Raw genomic sequence first — 22,577 nt, 5'->3', positions numbered from 1 at the left:
TGGCCCCTTTTAATCCTGTCCTTTCCTGCAGGGCTGGGAGAGGTCACAAGCAAGCAGGTATCTCCTAGGGACATCTCTTTACAGCTGTCTGTTTCTGCACCCATACACAGCTCCTGGGCTCTCTAGTGACTCTTCTTTTTTATCTCCAGGCCTGCACTGACTTTTTAAAACTATTTGTGTATTTAGATAGGAAGTTTTAACAAGCTTACAAATCCTTGCCATGTAAATTTCAGAAACCCAACAATCATTACAACAGCTAGCTTTTGTACAGGGTTGTAGTCATCAAATCTTTCTGTTTAACAGCGTGTTACCATATTACAGAGTGCGCTTTGCTACAACACCTGGAATATGTCCCTTTTAGCGATAAACGGAGTGAAATCTCTATACGCACCTATTTAACTGACCAGGCATGTCTATCAAATGTTAATAGTCACAACATTTGGACAAGCATGCTGAGGTTTTTTTGCAGGTGACTTTGTCTGAGTATTGAGTAAAAAGTAAGCAAATATCTATCCGTTCTCTGTCTATTTTGCTGGGTACGTAATTGGTGTATTAATTTCCCCCTAATCTCAATCTCCCATATTTTTTAGATAAATTCCTGCAGGACAGGTCCATCAATGGCTGTTAACCAAGATGGTCAGTGGTGCAGCCCTCGTATTCCAGGTGTCCCTAAACCTCCAACTGCCAGAAACTGGGATGGGGGCTGGATTGCTTGATAATTGCCCTGTTCTGGTCATTCTCTCTGACGCATCTGGCACCAGCCACTGCCGGAAGACAGGATAGTGAACTAGAGCAGTGGCTCTCAACCTTTCCAGGCTATTGTACGCCTTTCCGGAATCTGATTTGCCTTGCGTACCCCTAAGTTTTGCTTCATTTTAAAACTACTTGCTTACAAAATCAGACAAGTGCCACAGCACACTACGACTGAAAAGCAGCTGACTATCTCATTTTTACCATATATTTATAAAATTAATTCATTGGAATATAAATATTGTACTTACATTTCAGCGTATAGTATATAGCAGCAGTTCTCAAACTTTACAACCTGAGGCCCCACATTTTGATTTAAAATTTTTCATGGACCCCACAAGCCGCCTCCCCAGCCCCACCACCCCCCACTCTACCCCTTCCCCCAAGACCCCACTCCTGCCCCACCTCTTCCCACCCCCACTCCACCCCTGCCCTGCCTCTTCCCCGCCTCTTTCCGCCTCCTCCCCCTCCCTCCCAGCACCTCCTACATGCCGCTGAACAGCTGTTCCCCGGTGTGCAGGAGGCACTGGGACGAAGGGGGAGGAGTTGATCAGTGTAGCCAGCAGACCCCTTGGAGTACCCTTGCAGACCCCCAGGGGTCAGTGGACCCCAGTTTGAGAAATACTGGTATATAGAGCAGTATAAACAAGTCATTATCTGTATGAAATTTTAGTTTGTACTGCTAGTACTTTTTTATGTAGCCTGTTGTAAAACTAGGCAAATAGCTAGATGTGTTGATGTACCCCCTGGAAGAACTCTACGTACTCCTAGTTGAGAACTACTGGGCTAGCTGGATCATCGGTCTGACCCAGCGTGGCCATTCTTATGTTCTTAATAATTCCTCTGGAATCGGAAAAGGTTCAGAAAAGGGCAACAAAAATGATTAGGGGTATGGAATGGCTTCTGTATGAGGAGAGATTAATAAGACTGGGACTTTTCAGCTTGGAAAAGAGATGGCTAAGGGGAGATATGAATGAGGTTTATAAAATCATGACTGGTGTAGAGAAAGTAGATAAGGAAGTGTTGTTTACTACTGCTCATAACACAAGAACTAGGGGTCACCAAGTGAAATGAATAGACAGCAGGTTTAAAACAAACAAAAGGAAGTATTTCTTCACACAACGCACAGTCAACCTGTGGAACTCCTTGCCAGAGGATGTTGTGAAGGCCAAGACTATAACAGGATTCAAAAAAGAACTAGATAAGTTCATGGAGGATAGGTCTATCAATGGCTATTAGCCAGGATGGGCAGGGATGGTGTCCCTAGCCTCTGTTTGCCAGAAGCTGGGAATGGGTGACAGGGGATGGATAACTTGATGATTACCTGTTCTGTTTATTCCCTCTGGGGCACCTGGCACTGGCTGCTGTCAGAAGACAGGATACTGGACTAGATGGACCTTTGGTCTGACCCAGTATGGCCGTTCTTATGTTCTTATGTTCTCTGTGACTGGGCTAATTTTCCTTTTCCCGTTAGAGGCTACCAATAACCGAGCATCTAGGAGATGATGAGAGCTTAATTCTTCATTTCTTCTTGTGTGGCCATTTCCACTAGGAGGAGTATTACCAAACAATCACTTGGTAATAAATATGGGCCTGGACTGATTTTAACCACACAACCTATCTGCCAGGTATCTACACTGGGGAGGAGGGCTGAATGAGTCCCAGGTGGACCTGGACCCATTACCTCTTAAAGGGGCCAGTCAGCTGGTGACAACATCCCAGAAAAAGATTTGCCTTTTCCAAAACAGCTTCATGTTGTTGGCACGCATTTAATTTGTGATCCACTATCACCCCCTGATCCTCTTCCGTAGTACCGCTGCCTAGCCGGTGAGTCCCATGGTGTACCTGTGCCTTTGCTTTTCCTGCCTACATGCCATACTTTGTACTTGCCTTTGCTGAATTTCCTCTTGTTGATTTCAGACCAATCCTCCAACTTCTCAAGATCATTCTAATTCTAATCTTGTCCTTGCAGTGCTGGCAGCCCCTCCCAGCAACTTTTATCAGCATACTCTCCACGTCACCAGCCAAGTCATTCATTACAATTTTGAACAGTACTAAACCCAAGACAGACCCCTGAGGGCTCTGACTTGATATGGCCTCGCAGTCTGACTGTAAACCATCAAGAATTACCCTTTGAGTATGCTCTTTCAACCAGTTGTGCACCTGCCTGATAGGAATCTCATCTAGACCGTATTGCCCTAGTTTGCTTATGGGAATGTCAGTGGGGACTAACTCTTTACTAACATTCAGATATAGCAGGTCTACTGTTTTTCCCACATCCACTAGGCCAGTTGTACAGCTCCTGCACTCTACCCCAGAGGCAGCTGCATCTGGGTGCTATGCGATGAGTCTCTATAGAAAGAGCTCCCACACCCCACCCTAGGGGCAGTCGCATTTCAGCACCAGGCGAGGGATCCCTGTATAATCAGCCCCCCCACCTCATCCCAGGAGCAGCTACATCTCAGTGCCAGATGAGGGAATCCAGATATAAACAGTTCCTGTGCTCCACTCCAGAGGTAGCTGTATCACCACAGCCACGGGTTAGCAATCCCCCACCCAATCTGTGTGCAGAGAGCGGGGGCCCTAGTTCACTAACCTGCCACTAGGGCACCCTGCCCTTGGTGCTGCTGACATGGGGGCTGATGTACAGCAGAACACATCTGGTTTCACCCTGCAGGGGGCAGCAGCACTGCTAAGATGAGGGAAGGGCCAGGAGGTCTTGGTCACCACTATGCCATGCCCTGTAGCAGAGACCCAGGAAATCCTTGCTCAGGCTCACAGGATATGGGGATACCTGGCACAATAGGGGCCCTGATCTCAGGGTCTGTGCAATGCTCAGCACCATGGGGGCTCTGGGCTCAGTTGGGGTTTGTGCAGCATCTGGCTCAATAGGGCCCTGATCTCAATCGGGGTCTGTCCAGAGCCTGGTGCAACAGGATCCCCAATCTTGGTGAGTGTCTGTGTAGCTCCTGGCACAATGGGGGCCCCTGATCTCAAATGCAGCCTCACGATACAATTACTAACCCTCTCCCAAGGAGATAGCTTAAGAAATGCCCCACGTCATTTTTGTTAATTTCAGTTTTATTACAAAGATTTTGGCATTACAAATGCACTCACAGCGACACACACCGAAGAACGACTCCACGTTGTCCATGACCTGGTGCACAATGATCCGTATATATAATATAGAGATATATGTACAGCGATGGACACAATGATCTTTTTTGTTTTAAAAAAAGAAATCCCGTCGTTTTCCTATACAAATATACATGTGTCTTACAATACTCCACATTTCGGCAATGTGCGAATTGGTAAAGAGTTAGAGGATTCAATCCTGATACTTGAGCGTAGACAACTCTACGGTTAGCGACAATGGCGCCTCTCTGGGCGTCACATCTTAACATTTGTTTGTTATTTTTATCAACACCCCAAAAAGAAAGGAAAGGGGGGAAAAACCCCCATGGATCCTGATGTCTTACAGCTTATCCCTGTCATGGCACAGAGACTGCGCCCAACTCAGGATCCCACTCTGGAGAAGTTAGAAAATCATTCTTGTGGTTTTTTTAAAAAAAATTAAAGATCTATATATATTTATATCTATAAACATTTCTGTTCTACATTGGTATATTTCACCCTGCCCTGCCCACCCTAAGTGGGGGAGAGGGGGTTTTTTTGGTGCCAGGAATCATTCCGAGTAGCTCATTCTGGTGACAATGTTAAGCTCCGATCTGGAAGATGCTTGCAGTGGATTATTCCAGACAGGGTGAGTTAACATTCATGGGTGAAATTTCAAAATGAAACAACAATTAAAATGACTCCTGCTAAACAACTATCTCAGTCAACGCTGAGAGTCTCAAAGCTGGACCAGGGGCTGGAATGTCAGTCCCTTAGGGTAATGAATTCTTAGGCTCAGATCCTGTCTGACATGGATAACACAGGCTAGAGAATTTCACCCCATTACCCAAGCACGGAGTCCAGTGATTGGTGGTCAGGCTAGAGAGAGTCACCCAATCTGGGTTTACAGCCCACATGATGGAGAGTCCATCACATCCCCAGGCCATTTGTCAATCACCCTCCCCACTTAAACATTTGCCTTTTGTTCATTGCTCAGCTGCCCCTGTGCAAGAGACTGTGATCAAGCCAGCTTTGACAGTCCCAGCCTAGAATCCCAGCAGAAGTCTCCCGGTGAAATGGACGTAGCCACAAACACTGTATTTTGCCCAAAAGCTCTGAGAAAAATCAGAGCTGGGCCAGTTGAATCTAGGGATTTTTTTTTTGAGTCAGGAACAGAAATGCAATTGCCAAAAAACGCCTGAACAGCCATGGGCCCTTACTGCGGTAGGTTAGATACCACCTACGCCCACCATTCTCGAGGGGTGGGGAGGCCAAAGCCAGGCACCCCTGTGCCTTGTTCCAACACTGGGTTGAATGCACGTGGGGGTGCAGGCCTTGGGGAGAGGTGACTGTACTATTTCTTATTAAATTACATACATATACTCACTACGAGTGAATACAGTTCTATGTGTAAAGCCACGTACAATGGTCCTTTCAAGAGCTCTGGTTGGCAACTCTAGCTTCGACAGCACAATGGTGGTCGTTTTGGGGGGGGGTATAAAAATGCTAGTTCTTCGCCCAAAGCTCACCCCAGGGACGCCCAGCCTGGCGCCCACTCCGGATGTGCACGGAGTCAGGTCTCAGCTCGAGTATAGGTGGAAGAAGCTCCTCAAAATATGACAATATGCCATACTTGGTGAAGTAAGTCACAGACTTATTTCAGAACGAAGGGTCACTTTCGCTTCCATCTGTAGGGAGACACAAAGCAAAGGGGGTGGGGGGTTAGAGGGGACGGGGCATCCCAGCTAGCTCCCACCACAAAGCCAGACCATGGTCTCCCCAACCTCTGTCAGGCATGACTGAGCTAGGACCAGCCCCCTCATGGATCTCCACTAGAGGGCGACCTGCTCCACAATGTTCCTCCCAGGCTAGCTACCTGGGAGAGGTTATTCTCCCCTACGTTCACAGAGGGGGAAACTCACACATGCAGCATGATAGGGTCAGGAGTAGAACCCAAGAGTCCTGATCCTATACTCTAACCACTAGTCCAGGTTCACTCAGTACTGGGAACAGAAACCAAAAGTCCTGGCTCCTCGGTTCCCTGCTCTAACCCACTAGATCCCACTCCCCTCCCGAGCTGGGATACACGAGGAATCCCCTCGCTCCCAGCCTCCTGTTCTAACTGCTGGTCCCCTCCGAGCTGGGATAGAACCCAGGAGTCCTGGCTCCCAGCCTCCTGCTCTAACCCACTAGAGTCAGACCCTGACTCTCTCAATCCCTTGCCAGTTGCTCATGTGCTGTCCCCAAGTGGAAGCACCATTTTGCAATGCTGGCCTTGAGATGAATGCCACAGGCTGGTGCTCAGGACACCTAGGTTCAGTTCCCAGCTCCACCACTGCCTCCCCATGTGACATTGGGCAAGTCACTGACTCTTTCTGGGCCTCAGTTTCCATCTGTAAAATGGGGAGGATAATCCCGCCTATGTCTAGAGCTTGTGATCTCGGTGGGACAGGGACTGCATCTATGCAGTGCCCAGGCTGACGGAGACCCTGATCTCGGTCAGGGTTGGTGCAGTGCCTGGCGTGACGGGGCCCTCTATCTCAGCCTAGCTGCCTTTACATAGTGCCCTGGCAGCAGCCTTGGAAATGGTCACACAGGTGAACTGGAGCCATGGGACATGTAACCAGGGAGGGACAGGTTACATTTTGGAGGGCAGGGGGCAGCATGCACGTGCCTTAACTGGTGGCAGATGTGCTGCAGTGCAGGGTTGGCCCCCTGGAAGAGTGATGTGCCCCATGGTGGGGGCAAATGGGTGGCCAGCAGGGGATCCCTACAGTCCATATCCACGCAGCCTGAATTCCTGCACTGACCCGGTCCCTCCCTCCGCCCCCAGCTGGCACTGCCTCTGCCCCTTACCTTCATGGAAGCTGTCTTGCAGGTGGCTCTGGAGTTGATACAACTCATCTAACCCATCACAGGGCGACCTTGAGGCACATGCCTCAAAGACTGTTTCATAGGAGGCCAGTTCTTCCAGAAAGCACTGCTCTTCTGGAGACAGGTCCGTGGAGGGCGAGGGAGCCAAGGTCCCACTGCCGCTCTCTTCGGCGTCCAAGCTTAGTGGACTACTGACGTTCCCACCACAGAAGTGGTGGTGGAGGGGGCAGCGGACACCGGTGCCACCCTTCTCGAACAGAGAGGTGGACAGGTCCTGGAGAAGGTTCTCCACGGTGTCCTCTTCCAGGAGGCTCTCCTCTGGGCAGGAGAGGAAGGAGAAGTCAATGCTCCTCCAGCTCTTGAGGGGCTGGAAGTCCAGGCAGGGGCTGGGCATGCCGGCCGGCAGGGAGGAGCTGCGGCTGACCTGGCCTTGCTTTGCCTGGAGGGAGAGCTCCGTGGAGTGGAAGGAGCTGAAGTCTTCAGCCAAGCAGCTGATGTGCCTGGCCAGCAGGTCAATCTCAGTCTTTTCTTTTTCAGAATATCTGAAGAAGGTCTGTTTGATGGGCGAGGCCTCCGGGGTGAGCACCCCCTCAGGCACCATGGGCACATCAATATAGAGGGGGGCTCTGACCTCCGGCAGCGTCATGATGGTGCAATCCCCATTACCGGGGCTGTCAGGAGTGGGCGGCAACTTCTCATAGAGAGCACTGCAGTTCTCCGGAGGGTAGAGGAGCTCAGAGGAAGTGGTGGTGGTGGAAGTGGTGGTGGGAGGGGAGGTGGCTGTGTTGGGAGGGTAGGACTCCTGGGTCCCAAACATGAAGGTACAGCCCTGGTGGGGCGTGTAGGGAGGCGTGCAGACAAAGTCCTTGCCGGAGCCACTTGGGTTGTCCCTCCGGAAGGCCGGCTCGTAGGCAGTGGGGAAGAACACATAGCTGAACTCAGTGTCTTTGCCTGGCTGTCCCAGGGTGGAGCTGGGGGCCTCCTCCATGGAGGAGAGATTGCCCAGCTCCATGGTCATCGATGCTCCCTCGTGGCTCAGGCTGGCGCCCTCTGCATACTCCAGGCTGGCGAAATCGAAGGAGGGCACTGGGGCGGCACCGGTGGGTGTGCCGGACAGGGGCGTGAAGACCTGGTCGGGGCTGGAGAGCTGCGCCGGGGACAGCAGCCCCTCAGAGCAGGGAGGCGCGGCGCTTAGCACGTAGGCCACCTGCGGCTCCTCTGAGGCCAGCTGCTGACGCAGGCACCAGGCTTCCGAGTCACTGGGGACCAAAGGGAGGCAGGGTTAGTGCTGGAGCTGGCAGGAGTGATCCCCCCCCCAGCCCCAGGGCTCTCAAATACACCCGCCTATTGCACCACGGACACACAGACCAGGCTCTGGACAGGGAGTCAGGATGTCTGGGTTCTATTCCTAGCCCCTGACCTTGGGCAGACCCCTCCCCCTCTGTGGGCCTCAGTTTCCCCTCACACCATCTGTCTATTTAGACTGTGAGCTCTTTGAGGCCGGGACCATCTCTCGTGCTGGGTCTGTGCAGCGTGCAGCACAATGGGGCCCTGATCTCTGCAGGAGCTATGCAACACCCAGTTTAATGGGATCCCCGACCCTGCCTTGGGCTCCTGGATTCTAGCCCAAACCAAATCAGGGCCTGATCCCAGAAGCTGCTGAGTGCCCAGGCCTCTCGGTGAAGGGAACGCTGTCTGGCTCGGGGCTCCGTAACCCAGGAAGAGGCTGGTTGCATGCAGTTACCTGATGATGTAGTTCTGGCAGGTGATGGGGATCTCAGCGCTCTCCATGCATGCCAGGGAGTAGATCCAAACCCAGCTGACACCATTCTTGGTCTGGAGTCGGACGACCATTTCCACCTGTGGCTCACCAGCATTGCCCACTGCAGGGGGAGAAAGAGGGCAGGGGGTTAGTGTCATGGATCCTCTGGAGCCCAGCCCAGCCCTCAGTAGCTCGGGGTGGAGAGGAGGAGATACTCACACAGGCGGCAGTGCTGGGCTGAGGCATGGCTCAGGTCCTCTGGGTGCATCAGGCTGTACCACGACCGGCATAGGAGCTCACTCTTCTCAAAGCCCAGATGAAAGATCACACTGCAGGGGAGCCAAGCAGAGGAGACCATTGAGCACTCACGGGGAGCGGAAAACAACCCACAGAGCAGCACCGAGCTGGGGCCCAGAACACCTGGGTTCTACTTCTGGCACTTGGAAGGGAGTGGGGGGTCTAGTGGGTTAGAGGTGGAAACGGGACTCCTGGCTCTCCTCCCAGCTCTGCCACTCAACTTGGGCCAGTCATAGGATCATAGAATATCAGGGTTGGAAGGGACCTCAGGCGGTCATCTAGTCCAACAATCCCCAATTTTTGCCCCAGATCTCTAAATGGCCCCCTCAAGGATTGAACTCACAACCCTGGGTTTAGCAGGCCAATGCTCAAACCACTGAGCTATCCCGCCCCCAAAGTCCTTCCCACTCTTGCTGCCCTTGTTTCCCCTCCTTATGTTTGAACAGAGGAAGCAGGGATTGTCTTTCATTCTGCATCTGTGGAGCTCCTGACATGATCAGGGACCGTGGTTCGTAGACTCAGCCCAGGGGCCCATGTAGCCTGGTACCCCAACTTTTACAGATGCCCAGAGCAGGGTTCATGGCACCCCGCAGAGATGGGGTAACCACTCCCTGATTTTCTTCCTAACCCTTTCACGCAACTCCTTATGCCCTAAATCAGGACATGCCAGAAGGTCCCTTCTCCCCCTGTGCTGAAGGCTGAGCCCCTCCTCACCTCTCTGAGATGTCCAGGATGGCCAGGTCCTTGCTGTGCCGGCTCTCGAAGGAGGCCAGGAAGAGTGAATTGTGGCTGAGCCGTGGCTTGGGCTCTAGCGGGGTGCAGAAGGCCATGAAGACAGGGTTGGTGGACCAGTAGGAGCCGGGTGGTGGCTGATGGAAGCGGCCCCGGATTAGGACCAGCTTGTTCCCCGCGCTCTGGCGCCGCACAGTCTTGGAGGTGTTGAAATGGCACCGGAACAAGCGGTCTGGAAATCAGCAAGGGGAGAAGATGGTGAGTGTGTGGGGCAAACGTAGGGAGTCTTGGCATGCAGGGAGGGAGCTCACAGAAGAACTTAATGCACTGGGAAGTGTCAACTCCAGGAATATTAGATTAGTACAGGAGTGAATCTATCCTCCCATGCCCATCTCTAGCTATCCACCCAGCTTTGTATAAGCCCATCCACCCACCCATCTCTCCCTCTCATATTTCCATAGTATCTGAGCTCTCTCTCATTTCTATGTCCATTTGAATACTCTGTATAGATGTCTCTACCCTCTGTCCCTCCTTGGCCAGCTGCTCAGATCCTCCGCTCTGCTCTTTCTCAGTTTTCATGCTCTTCCCAAGTGGCATCGCATGCAGAATGATTTCAACGCAAGCCCCAATCACACAAGGACCCACCTGTATCAGTTGGGGAGGGCAGCGCCAGCTGATTCCTCATCACAAAGTGGTCGGTGGGGTCAATGATGTCGTAAATACTGTCTCCTTGGGCTACCAGGTCCACCTGGGGGGTGAGGTAATAGCGAGATGTTAGCTCACACTGTCATGCAACACAAGGAACAGGCTGCTCGGCGCTGAAGCCCAAGGGTTGGCAACACACATCATTGTGCCAGGATTTCTGTGTGGTCATATAACACAGATCGACATTTGCCAGGGAGCTGTGTTTTTATGCTTCACAAGCTATCAGTGTCTGTGTTAGAAACACTGCTTAACAACAGGCACAGGGGAAATACACAGTGAGATCCTCACTGGTTAACTCTAGAAATAGCCAGCATCTCTCTCTCTCTCTCTGTCTCCACATGCATCCCTCTAGCTATCCACCCACCCCAATACACATACCCCCTCTCCCCCAGCTCTGTAGTATGTACAGGAGCGGGAGAGTCGGTGGTAGATAGCCCGGCCACCGGCTCGCCGCCGGAGCCCTTACCATCGAATGTCCCAGGTGCTCTGCTACGTTCTCCGAGACGTAGATCAGCTTCCCTTCGCCGGTGAACGCCAGGAGGAAGCCTGGGAGCGTCTGCACGAACTCTTCCAGGTCCTGGGATGACAGCAGGCTCTCCAGCCCTCCCAGGGCACCTGTTGTGGAAGAGGAGCGGGAGTCAGGATCCAAAGCCCTTTCGATGCATCGCAGCCCGGCCGCACCATGGACAGCGACCCGCAGCAGCCTGCCGCTTCAGAGCCGCGGACAGCGACTCCACCGCCACCTGGGCAGCACCGTGGACAGCGACCGGGACTCGGTGCCCCTAGGCCATGTAGCTTCAGCACCACGGACAGTGCCACGAGCCTTTCACCCCTACCCCGGCCCCCTTGGCTGGAGGCGCCCCATAGCCGGACACCCACCAGGCACTGGTGTCTAACAGGTGTCCGTCCGGGCACACTGGCTCCTCACTTCTCCCTGCCCAGTGCCAGCCAGGCAACGCGTCTCCCTCGCTCACTCTCTCTCTCTCTCTCTCTCTCTCGAGGTGCTGGTTACCTTTGGCGAAGAAGATGGACTTGCGGGTGTAGATACAGGCCAGCGACATGATGTGCAGGTAGGAGAGCCGGACTTTGTCCCCTTCCGGGATGGGCAGCAGCTCCTTGAGATTGCGGATCTCGGCGTTGATCTGGTCCCGCCGCGCCTTGGAGGCGCCCTTGGTGGAGCGGTACATCTGGGCTTCTCCACGCTCGGCCCTTGCCGGCGGTCGGTCGGTCCGTCTGGCTGGCTGTGTGGCTCCCAGATTCCTGCCGGCAGATCTGGTTGAGAGCCTCAGCCTGCATCCCGGCTTTTATAGGCTGCTGGGAGTGTGGGCACTGGCATGGTAAGGAAAGTGGGGCGGGAAGATTTGCTCAGATCAATGGAGAGACATGGCTGGGAAGCTGCTCCCCCCTCCCCTCTACCCCCTCCTTCTATGTGCTGGGGGAGCCACACGTCACCCTCTCCTCAGTGACGTGATCAAATGAGGGAGGGGGAGTGGAGGAGGCAGGCACAGAAACACACTGCACCGAATTAGGAGAAAAGCAGCTAGAGGAGAGACTTGACTGTTGGAATCACACCTAGCTCCAGGCTAAGTCTGCCCTGCTCCTTCCCAGAGTCAAACATTAACTCTTACACTGACTTCTTGGTGAAGTATTCTGTAGGGGAATCTAATTTAATCCTATCTATCCATCCATCCATCCCCCTTCCATCTATCTACCACTTTCTCCTTCCATCCACCCCCTTCCACCTATCTACCCCTCTATCCTTCCATCCCTCTTCCTTCTATCTACCCCTCTATCCATCCACCCCTTCCACCTATCTACCCCCTACATCCATCCATCCATCCATCCATCCATCCATCCACCCTTTCCACTTATCTATCCCAGTATCCCTCCATCCCTCTTCCATCTATCTACCCCTCTATAAATCCACCCCTTCCATCCATCCATCCCCCTTCCATCCACCCCTTCCATCTATCTACTCCTCTATCCATCCACCCCTTCCATCTATCTACTCCTCTATCCATTCACCCCTTCCATTTATCTATCCCAGTATCCCTCCATCCCTCTTCCATCTATCTACCCCTCTATCCATCCATCCATCCCCCTTCCATCTATCTACCCCCTATCCATCCACCCCTTCCACCTATCTATCCCTCTATCCCTCTTCCATCTATCTACCCCTCTATATATCCTCTCCCCTTCCATCTATCTACATAAGAATGGCCATACTGGGTCAGACCAAAGGTCCATCTAGCCCAGTATCCTGTCCTCTGACAGGGGCCAATGCCAGGTTCCCCAGAGAGAATTAACAGAACAGGTAATCATCAAGTCATCCATTCCCTGCTGCCCATTCCCAGCTTCTGGCAACAGAGGCTAGGGACACCATCCTTGCCCATCCTGGCTAATAGCTGATGATGGACCTATCCTCCATGAACTTATCTAGTTCTTTTTTGAATCCTGTTATAGTCTTGGCCTTCACAACATCCTCTGGCAAGGACTGTGTGTTTTGTGAAAAAATGCTTCCTTTTGTTTGTTTTAAACCTGCTGTCTATTCATTTCATTTGGTGACCCCTGGTTTTTGTGTTATGAGAAGGAGTAAATAACACTTCCTTATTTACTTTCTCTACACCAGTCATGATTTTATAGACCTCTATCATATCCCCCTTAGTCTTCTCTTTTCCAAGATGATATGTCCCAATCTTATTAATCTCTCCTCATATGGAAGCTGTTCCGTACCCCTAATCATTTTTGTTGCCCTTTTCTGAAACTTTTCCAATTTCAATATATCTTTTTTGAGATGGGGCAACCACATCTGCAAGCAGTATTCAAGATGTGGGCATACCATGGATTTATAGAGAGACAATATGATATTTTCTGTCTTAATATCTATCCCTTTCTTAAGGATTCCCAGCATTCTGTTAGCTTTTTTGATGGCTGCTGCACATGGAGTGGATGTTTTCACAGAACTCTCCACAATGACTCCAAGATCTCTTTCTTGAGTGGTAAGAGCTAATTTAGACCCCATCATTTTATCTGTATAGTTGGGATTATGTTTTCCAATGTGTATTACTTTGCATTTATCAACATTGAATTTCATCTGCCATTTTGTTGCCCAGTCACCCAGTTTTGTGAGATCCTTTTGTAGCTCTTTGTAGTCTGCCTGGGATTTAAGTAGTTTTGTATCTACCCCTCTATCCATCTATCCCACTTCCATCTATCTACCCCCTATATATCCATCCATTCTGATACCATCTACCTGTTATCCATCCAACCCCTTCCATCTATCTACCCCTCTATCCACCCATCCATCCCCCTTTCATCTATCTACCCCTCTATATATCCATCCCCATTCCATCTAGCCAGCTATGTGTAGATCCCCACTCCATCTATGTACCCCCTTAGCTATCCATCCCTATACCATCCCCCCATACCATCTACCCATCTATCTAGCCACCCATCCATACCATCTATCTAGCTATCTAATCTAAAATATGCAAAACATTGTCTCAAGGAATATGTTTGATACATTCCTTAAAATTATCTTTTCAATCTGTGAACAACTAACTCCTTTTGATGGCTGCAGTTGTTTTCTTTTTCTTTGCCTTTCCATACAGAGGCCTTGTATTAAGCCTCCCCACCCCACCCCATCCAGGTAGCATGTCTCTCCAGGTATTAAGAGCATTTCCACAGAGCAATGCTGGGCAAGTTTGGGGGGTTGCTTTTCCTCACCTTAGTGCCATTAAAATAATGTTTTTCAAAATGGGATAAAAATAAAGGCAACTTCTGAAAAGCCCAAAGAAGTCCCACACTGTGTGTGTGTGTCGCACTGTTAGGAGAGCAATTGTGTCAAATGCAGTGACAGAGCTGAAGCACCACGCTCAATGGAGTAACCTAAATTGGGTAGCTAGGTTTTGCATAATCTCGTCTTCCATATTAGGAAAGAAAGTACAGAGCTGAATAACCCTACATTGCCCAGAAAGCCATTGCACCTGTTTTGGAAATCTGTGACAGTTAACAGCACACTTGTTTGATTTCTAATGATGCAGGGAACTGGGGAACCCACAGCACCCTTAGCACCCACACGAGGGCTGCTGTGTATGGGTCATTTTACACTGCTTTCCTTATTTAGGCAGTTTAAGGAATTATACGACTTTCCAAAGTCACTTTTTAAGGGATAGGCCCTGTCTCTAGTTTCTCAAATGGTCTGTTCACTACCATTGTGCAATGTACAACAACGAGTCTCAGCGAATTCCCTGTGCAGGCACGGCGCCCTCTGTGGATTCGAGCCTATTGCAGAATTTCTTCACTCTTCTGTTTTGTAAGATGGTCGTTTAGTTAAACCTGGCATTTCCAGAGCTGCCAACAGAATAAGGAGTCCTGAGGCTTCCAGCCCACCCTGCTGTAATCCATTAGAGCAAGGGAAGGGGTATCTATTGGGATAGAGCAGGGGAAGCTGGGAGTCAGGATTCCTGGGTTCTATCCCTGGATTTGGGAGGGGAGTGGGGTCTAATGGGTTAGAGCGGGGGGGCTGGCAGCCAGGACTCCTGGGTCCTATGCCTGGTTCTGCGAGCCGGGGTGCTGGAACAATTTGTATAATGGGAGTGCTGAGAGTCATTGAACCAAACTGTAAACCCTGGATATAATGGAAACCACTTCAAGCTAAGGGGTGCGGCAGCACCCCCAGCACCTCTAGTTCCAGCATCTCTCTCTGTGAGCAGTGGGGGATCTAGTGGTCAGAAGGGAGGGGTGGGGGCTGGGAGTCAGCTTCCTTGGGTGTATTATAGGACGCCATTGATCTGAGTTGTGGGAAGACAGCCACCAGCTTTCTATCCTTTAGGAATGTGATGCTATAAATAGACACAAAGGGAGCTTTTTTCTGTTTTTGGCTTGCAGCTCCGACGTCAGCCTGTTATCTAGGGCTGTGCCCTCGCAGCGTAACCCAGCTCAGCTCAGAGCTGAGTGGGCGCATCTTGAATAAGAAAAGAGTCTTCGGATTGTGGGGGTGGACCTGAAGCCTTAACTCCTATAAAAGGAAAGAGCTGAGCACCGGGAGAGGCAGCCAGCGCCCCGCCAATGCCGCATGGCTGCTTCCATCCCAGGCTGAGAAAATCTATTTTTGGGAGTCTCTGACTTTAGGAGAAGGCACAACAAGGATGTGTGGCAAGTAAACAGCACCTTTCACCCAGTGCCTTGGTAAATGGAATGACCCAGGGATAGAACCCAGGTGTCCTGGCCCCCCAGCACCCCTGCTCTAATGCCCTAGACCCCACGCACAGCTGGGGATAGAACCCAGGAGTCATAACCCCTTAGCTCCCTGCTCTATATACCAGCCATCACCCATGCAGCTACTGCCCTGGTATTGAAGCACGGGGCACTAGAGGTTAACCTCTTCTCTTCTTACTAGGCAGGGTGCGGGCAAGGGGAGGAGTCGCATGTGCCAGCCGGTCCCAGCCCAGTCCCTCCAGAGGGTGAGTGAGTGGCTAAGAACCACTGGCTGGGAGCTCTGGATGATGATGTGCTGTGGGGCAGGCCCAGGGCACCCACCCCAGGGCCAGCTGTGGTGCTGATATGACCCCATGTCTCTGGGTCAAGCTGCAGGACCAGATCTTGCTGAGATAAATGAGGCTCCCTGTGGGTCATCACTTTGCATGAGCAGGGTTGGGCCTGGGCTGGGCAGTCAGCTATTGGATGGGGTCTGGCACAAGGGGACCTTAAAGCCCTGCTGACACCAGAGCAGCATTCGGCATCCCGGGAAAGGTCTCCAGCTGGGGCAGTGCCAAAGCAAGACTCCACGACCGCCTGCCCAGAGTTTGGGCTTTGGGGCCTGTTCAGCCCCTCTGCTCATCTCCCACAGCCCACCGCCCCTCAGCCAGCCACTCCCCTCTGCCTGGGAGCTGGCTCAGAGCTGGTGCCCTAGAGGGCAAGGGCCCTATGTCCCATTCCCAGAGCCTTATACTCAGCCAGTGCCCCCAGTCTGCAGCTAGATCGCAGGCAGTGCTGCCTAGAGGGGAAAGGACAGGTACCTCACTCCCTCTCTTTTATTTTGCTATGGAAAGGGCAGGCTCCACTCACCATCATCCATGGAGTCTCGGCCAGGATTCCAGGAGCCATTTTACCCCGAGAGGAAGAGCTCCACCCCCCGCAGTGCCCCTTTTAACATGGTGCCCTCTAAGTCCAAACACAGCCCTCCACCCCCATGAGCTGCTGTGTTTGCAGGCTCCCTCTCCCTCCGCCCCCCCAGCCCTTCCCTGTCTGCTGCCTGCTACCGGACAGGGTGCGGTGCTCGTGCTCTCCCAATGAGTTGAAAACCATAGCCTCTCTTCTCTTTGTACCCATCTCTAGTAGCTCAGCCCCAGTGTGTGTGAGGAGTGGGGGTTGGCATGGCCCTGTGGGCAGGTTGGGGGGGTTGGCTAGCTCTGCTCCTCAGCTGTGGCTGGAATCCGGGAGCCAAATGACTCAGGCTGCATCGCTCCTGAGTCACCCCCTTGTGGAGAGAGGGGTCCAGGGATGGGGTTGCTGACCCCGAGCCCATCTGCTCTGGGAGCCTGCCGGGTCCTTTCATCCCCCCACCTGGTGTTTCATTCAGGATCTGAATCAAACAACTAAAAAGAGAAACCTGGAGGCTAAAAATAGCTCTGGAGTCTGTGTAATTTAGTGAGTGGCGAAGCGACTCAGCCCCGTAACAGCCAGTCCCTGCCAGAGCCAGGCCGGGGGCGGGGATAGGCAGTGCCAGCCAGCTGGCAACAGGACAGGGGCACACTGCCTTCTATCCTAGTCAGACACCGGGGCTCACGCTGCAGGGAGCTCATCATGGACAGGCATGGACCTCATGTACTGACATGGAGTGACAAACAGTGACACACACCAACACTCCCCACTATGAACCGATGCACCAACATGTAGTAACACACACTGACACACAAGCTGTCATGCACTGACACACAACACACCCTGAGAGTCACTGGCATGTGAGTCCTCGCACAGACACGTACCCATACATGCCGGCCATTACATGCTGTCACATGGGCCCAGGCAGGATGCTATCCCCACACCCACACCGGCTTGTAGTACCCTAGAAATGACAGGCCGGTATCCCATTCCCCTTTCCCCCCTCCTGAGCCAGCCAGACCCCCTGCCTGGGGACTGGATCAGAGCGGGTGCCCCCTACTGGGGAAAGGCCTCATATCCCATTGCCTGCCCCCTGAGCCAGCCAGTCCCCGGCGGCTGGCATCCCTAGAGGGGAAAAGGCCTTGGCTAGCTCTACCTGGGAGCTGCCCTCATTTCCGGACTCCTTTTACCAGGTGCTGGCGAATGTCCTGATGATGCTCCAGCACTGAGGATGATTTTCCAGGTAACTGTTTCTAAATGCAGCTTGCAAGCGTCCCATCCACGTCAGAACCCAGGGAGGGGACAGATTGGCGGGAGCGCATGTTAGCTGAGCAAGGGCATAGACACAATGGCAGTGAGTGGAGGCTGTGAAGGGGGGACAGTGGCAGGGTCAGGGAATGTATGGAGAAGACCCATTGTGTTAACCTGCTTAAATAAAATCACCCCCTGCCACTTTCCACCTGTTGCTTTTGATGACACAAAATGAACGATTTCTACTCCTCTGTCCAGCCTGCCAATCCCCCACCTTGCTCAGAACCCCTACATGATATGGGGGGCTGGCTGGCTCAGGGGACAGAGACTGGGGTAGACAGTTGTTCCCCTCTAGGATGCACCAGCTCCAATCAGGCCCCAGGAATGGGGGCAGGCTGGCTCAGGAGGACAGAGAATGGGGTACAGGGTTGCTCCCCTCTAAGGGGAACGAGCTCCAATCAGGCCCCAGGGATGGGGACAGGCTGGCTCAGGGGGACAGGGAATGGGACATTTCACCTTTAATGGACCTTGGCACCAGTCTGGCTTCAAGGCAAGGGGACTGACTGGCTCGGGGGGTTAGGAATGAGCTCTGGGGCCTGTCATTCCTAGGGCACCATGACTGTGTGTTTTCTATTAGTGTTTTCAGTGGGTTCTGCTCCCAGTTCTGGGGCAGGGGGCTAGTGGGTTAGACTTGGGGTGCTGGAATCCAGCACTCCTGGGTTCTATCCCCCACTGCAGAGTGGGGATCACAGCCCCCTGCCTTAGTCTGGCTGCTGTTGCTCTGTGGCCCCTAGAAGGGCTGAGGGACTGTGTCCCCCGCCCCAATTGCCATCGGCATCTTTACCCCACCGAAAAAGGCTCTTTGCTCCTATTTTTAGACCCACTCCCAGGTTTTATATAGCTCTGAATGTTCACGTCCCCCTGCGTCCCCCGCTGGCGCGGGAGGGGAGAGCAAGAAAAATATCTACCAAGGTCCCTTCTTCATCGAAAATATCTCAGCAGTTGCCATGGCGACCCGCCCACAGCTTCACCTCCCAGCACAAGAGGCTTCGCAATACAGAGGGGCTGGAGGCTTTTTATAGACCCAACGTGCGAAAGGAGAGGGGGGGCTGGGGGGACGGAGCCAGTGGGATTGGCTAGTGGGCCCCCCCCAGTGTGGGAAGTTCAGACCCAGCCACCCCCCAACATCTACCCCTCAATACAAATGCAGAATGGGGTTTCAGGATTTTAAATGGACTGGTTCTTCATTCCCACCAAGCCCATTCTGCCCCCCTACCCCCTGCTCTAACCCACTAGTCCCACTCCCTTCCCAGTTCTGGAGCAGAACCCAGGCATCCTGGCTCCCAGCCCTCTCTACCCTCCCAGAACTGGGAACACAATATAGATTTAACACCTTCCCAGGAATGATGCACCATTAGAGCCTGCTTGAGAGGGGAGGGCAATACTGGGCAAGGTGGTCTCACGTGGTTGACCCAGGGGACTGGGGAAGAGGAAGTGAATAGTGCCTCAAATGCCATATTGTTCTAGGGCCACCCTCCTGCAGGCAGCCTTCCCTGTCTGAAACTCCTTCGCCACTGCTATGAGCTATTAAACATCTGCCACCCCACACCCCAGAGGTGGCAGCATCTCCGCACGGGGCAAGGGATTCCCATCTAAACAGCCCCCACACCCACCCCAGCAGGGGCTGTATCTTAGCACCGGGTGAAGCGTACCTGTAGAAACAGTCCCTGTGTCCCACCCCAGAGGGCACTGTATCTGAGCACCAGGGTGAGGAGTCTCTGTATAAACAGCCATTGCACTCCAGAGGCAGCTGCATCTCAGTGCTGGAGGAAACGACTCATATTCATATGCTGGTCAGGTGCTTTGAGACCCAAATTGGGAGGAATTCTGAGTAAAAAGCCAGCAGATCCCACAGCTATTTTTGAAAACACAAGGAGTAAATAAAAGGCAAAATAGCTGAGGCTGAAATGAATTTAAAACCCCCACGCCCAATTTCCTGCCAGTCCTGGGGTGAGGGCATCGTGCTGGACCCAACCTTCACTTTTATAGACATCATCAAGCCAGAATGCAACCTACAGACGTCTAAATGTGTCTGACACACACTCCGATGCAGCAATGAGGAAAGCCACACAGCTCGAAGCTATTATGTAACAGGCTCCCAGCACCTGAACAGTACCTGCCAATTCCAAAGCACGCTGCTTATACATGTACTTACGGACCCCTCATTCAGCACTGAGATGCAGTCACCTCTGGGATGAGGCCCAGGGGCTGTTTATACAGGGATCCCGCACTTGGAGCGGAGATGTGACCACTGCTGAGGTGGGATGCAGGGCTGTTCACACAGGGATCCTTGCAGCTGCTTCTGGGGTGTGACAAAGCACCAGGCCGACTGCTGCATAGAAATGCTCTACCATGGTTCATAAAAAGAGAAGAAGAATTGCGGGGTATTGTGGCCATCACTGACTGTGAGGACAGAGTCCCCTGTTGAGCTCCTCATCCCACTCCTTGCACACAGCACCTCCTAGGGCAGGACTGGGGCACTAGGGTCAGCCCTGACAGCAAGAAGAGAGCACCAGCAATGAGGGACATCAGATCTGCACCCCCAGGGCTGCTCCTTGCTTTAGATCCAGGGTGACCAAGAGAGAAGCAGAACCACGCTATAGCAACAGAGAGAGGGAGGGAGGTTTTTTTGGGAGGGATGGACGGAGGGGTGTGAGCTGGAGGGTTGGCTCGTTCTCTTCACCTCTCCCCCCTCCCCCCGCTCTCAGTCCCTTTCCAGCCTGCGGCCACAGCTAAGGGATGCGGGGGCGGGGGGGGGGGAAAGAATCTGCTTTTCGCTGCCAAAATAGGAAAAAGACAGAGATGCAGCTGTGATGTCAGTGCTCCCCACCTGCATCACATCGCCATGGCAACAGCATACAGGGGGATTGTTCACTGCAACAACACAGCAAGGTGTGACAGGGGCCCCCTCCCCCTTTCCTGTCCCCCAGACTCCTCCCCATCCACCCCACAGACCTCTACAACCCCACCCCCATTGACCCCACTGATCCCCCACCCCGAAACCCCTTCCGCCACCCTCTGCCCCCCACATACCTCTACACCCCACCCCAACAGACCCTTCCCTCACACAAATCCCTCCCACCACCCCACTGCCCCCCGACTCTTCCTTCACACAGACCCCTCCTGACACCCCACCACCCCAGACCCCTCCCGACACTCCACTGTGCCCCACAGACCTCTACACCCCACCCCCAGACCCCTCCCTCACACAAACCCCTCCCACCACCCCACAGACCTCTACACCCCACCCCCACATGAACCCCTCATTGAGATCTCCCCACACATCACTCCCCCACATTGACTTCCCCCACAGACCTCACTCCCTGCACTGCATCCTGAGGAGCTTCTTGCTCTCCCCACTGATCCCTTGGGGCAGCTTCTTCAGCTCAACAGCCCATCTCACATCGCTCAGACCCATGGGCCCAGCCAGCCTGGTATCACCCACTTGTGAGCTAAGGGGGTAGGTTTCCATTCTGGAATGAAGTTGGGGCCAGTTTCTCAGAGCAGGTGCTGGGGGTGAGATTTGGCTTGGCAGCACAGAGGGTAGGGGTAGATGGGGGTCAGAGACCATGCCCAACCATGTCAGGACCTATGCACTAGGGTCATGCCCAGCAAAATGGGAAGTGGGGGGAGGCATGAGTAACAGCTGTGGATCTGTCCCTGTAGGTCTGGGTGTATAGGGGCATTCTTGTGCAGGGCAGTGCCCACATCTTCCTGGGGAGATGCATGTGCATGAGAGATATATGTGTGTGTGTGTGGGGGGGTAGTGGTGGGGAAATCTGTGTCTTTGGGGGGAGGTGTGTGTGCTTCGGGGTGATCTACGTCTGGGTGGGTTGTGTGCATGGGAGTGATATGTGTGCATGGGAGAGATGCATGTCTCTGGGGGGACTGCGTGTGGATGGGGCACTGCATGTCTTCAGGGGGTCTGTGTGCATGGCGGGGTCCATGTCTCCGGGTGAGGTGGGGGCGATGCGTGCATGTGTGTAAATGGGCACAGCCCCCCATGTGGGATTGACCTCCGACCCCACCATTCTGCGGCAGCCTCCCCTCCATCCCTTGCCTACGCAGCCCTAGCAACAGGAACCCGTTTCCTAGAGACTCTCTTACGTTGCTACAGCAGCAGCAGCACCAACAAGCGAGGAACCATCAGTCCCTGGGAGTGGGGTGCTTTGGTGCGGAACGAGCAGGGGGCAGCCACCCTCCAGGGCAAAGCTGGGGGGAAATTTCTCCCCATATCTCTCAGTCCCTCCCCATCCCTCCATCCCCCAACTAAACACTTCCCCTCACTCCCTGACCTCCAACTCCTCCCTCTCTCCTGCCGATCCAGCCCCAGGACAGGGGGATTGGCACTCAGGGCACTCTTTCCCCTCTGGGGTGGGGGGGGGAGGACTTGCTCTGATCCAGCCATGCTGCCCCCACATGGAACAAGTTTGCCAGGTCTCAGCCCCATTCCTAGCCAGGTGCCACACAAAATCCATCCCCTTGGGCATTAACTCAGCCCAGGCAGAGGGGCCAGGGCCAGCAGAGCTGAGCTCCTCGGGGAGGGGACAGGGTGTGTGTGGTTTGGGAAGGCTCCTTGGCAGCTGGCTGACCCAGAGGACCCCATTCCTGGGGTGTCGAGCTGCCCCTCCCCAGTGCTGAGGGGCCTGAGCTGGGTGGATTCAGGATCAGGCCAGGTGGGGAGTGTTGGCTGCAGAGGCATGGAGAGATGGGGCCTCACTCTGCCAAGGGCCGGGCTGGGAGCTGCAGTGGCTGGCTGGGCCAGGGGTGCCACCCACAGCCAGAGAATGAATGGGAAGGGATGAGACTGGCCAGAAAACCCCATCCACACCCCCACATACAAACTGCACCACTCCCCACACAACTCCTATCCAGACCCCCCACATTGCTCCACCTCAGACCTGCATCCCATTCACATCTCAGGCCA

The 22,577-nt window shown here is 53.3% G+C and overlaps 1 protein-coding gene across 1 annotated transcript; it reads right to left on the bottom strand.

Moving 5' to 3' along the window:
* Nucleotides 1-5,523: 5,523 nt before the first annotated feature.
* Nucleotides 5,524-11,421, bottom strand: NPAS4 (neuronal PAS domain protein 4). Its single transcript, XM_077822970.1, has 8 exons — nucleotides 11,247-11,421; nucleotides 10,701-10,849; nucleotides 10,175-10,277; nucleotides 9,512-9,761; nucleotides 8,720-8,829; nucleotides 8,483-8,621; nucleotides 6,721-7,997; nucleotides 5,524-5,552 (listed from the first exon to the last, which is right to left on the bottom strand). The coding sequence occupies exons 1-8, from the start codon at nucleotides 11,419-11,421 to the stop codon at nucleotides 5,524-5,526; spliced, it is 2,232 nt and encodes a 743-aa protein (XP_077679096.1).
* Nucleotides 11,422-22,577: the final 11,156 nt, after the last annotated feature.

This window comes from Eretmochelys imbricata, chromosome 7, assembly GCF_965152235.1.
Source record: "Eretmochelys imbricata isolate rEreImb1 chromosome 7, rEreImb1.hap1, whole genome shotgun sequence".
Lineage (NCBI taxonomy): Eukaryota > Metazoa > Chordata > Testudines > Cheloniidae > Eretmochelys > Eretmochelys imbricata.
This window is presented reverse-complemented; position numbering and strand designations above follow the sequence as displayed.

What these genes read in the sequence shown, in the direction of transcription:
- NPAS4 (XM_077822970.1), bottom strand. Translation starts at nt 11,421, where the DNA reads ATGTACCGCTCCACCAAGGGCGCCTCCAAGGCGCGGCGGGACCAGATC. An exon ending in ATCCTGGACATCTCAGAGAG is followed by an intron (nt 8,830 to 9,511) that starts GTGAGGAGGGGC and finishes GCTCCCCTGCAG; the next exon opens with TGTGATCTTTCATCTGGGCT. An exon ending in TGCCAGAACTACATCATCAG is followed by an intron (nt 7,998 to 8,482) that starts GTAACTGCATGC and finishes TTTGGTCCCCAG; the next exon opens with TGACTCGGAAGCCTGGTGCC.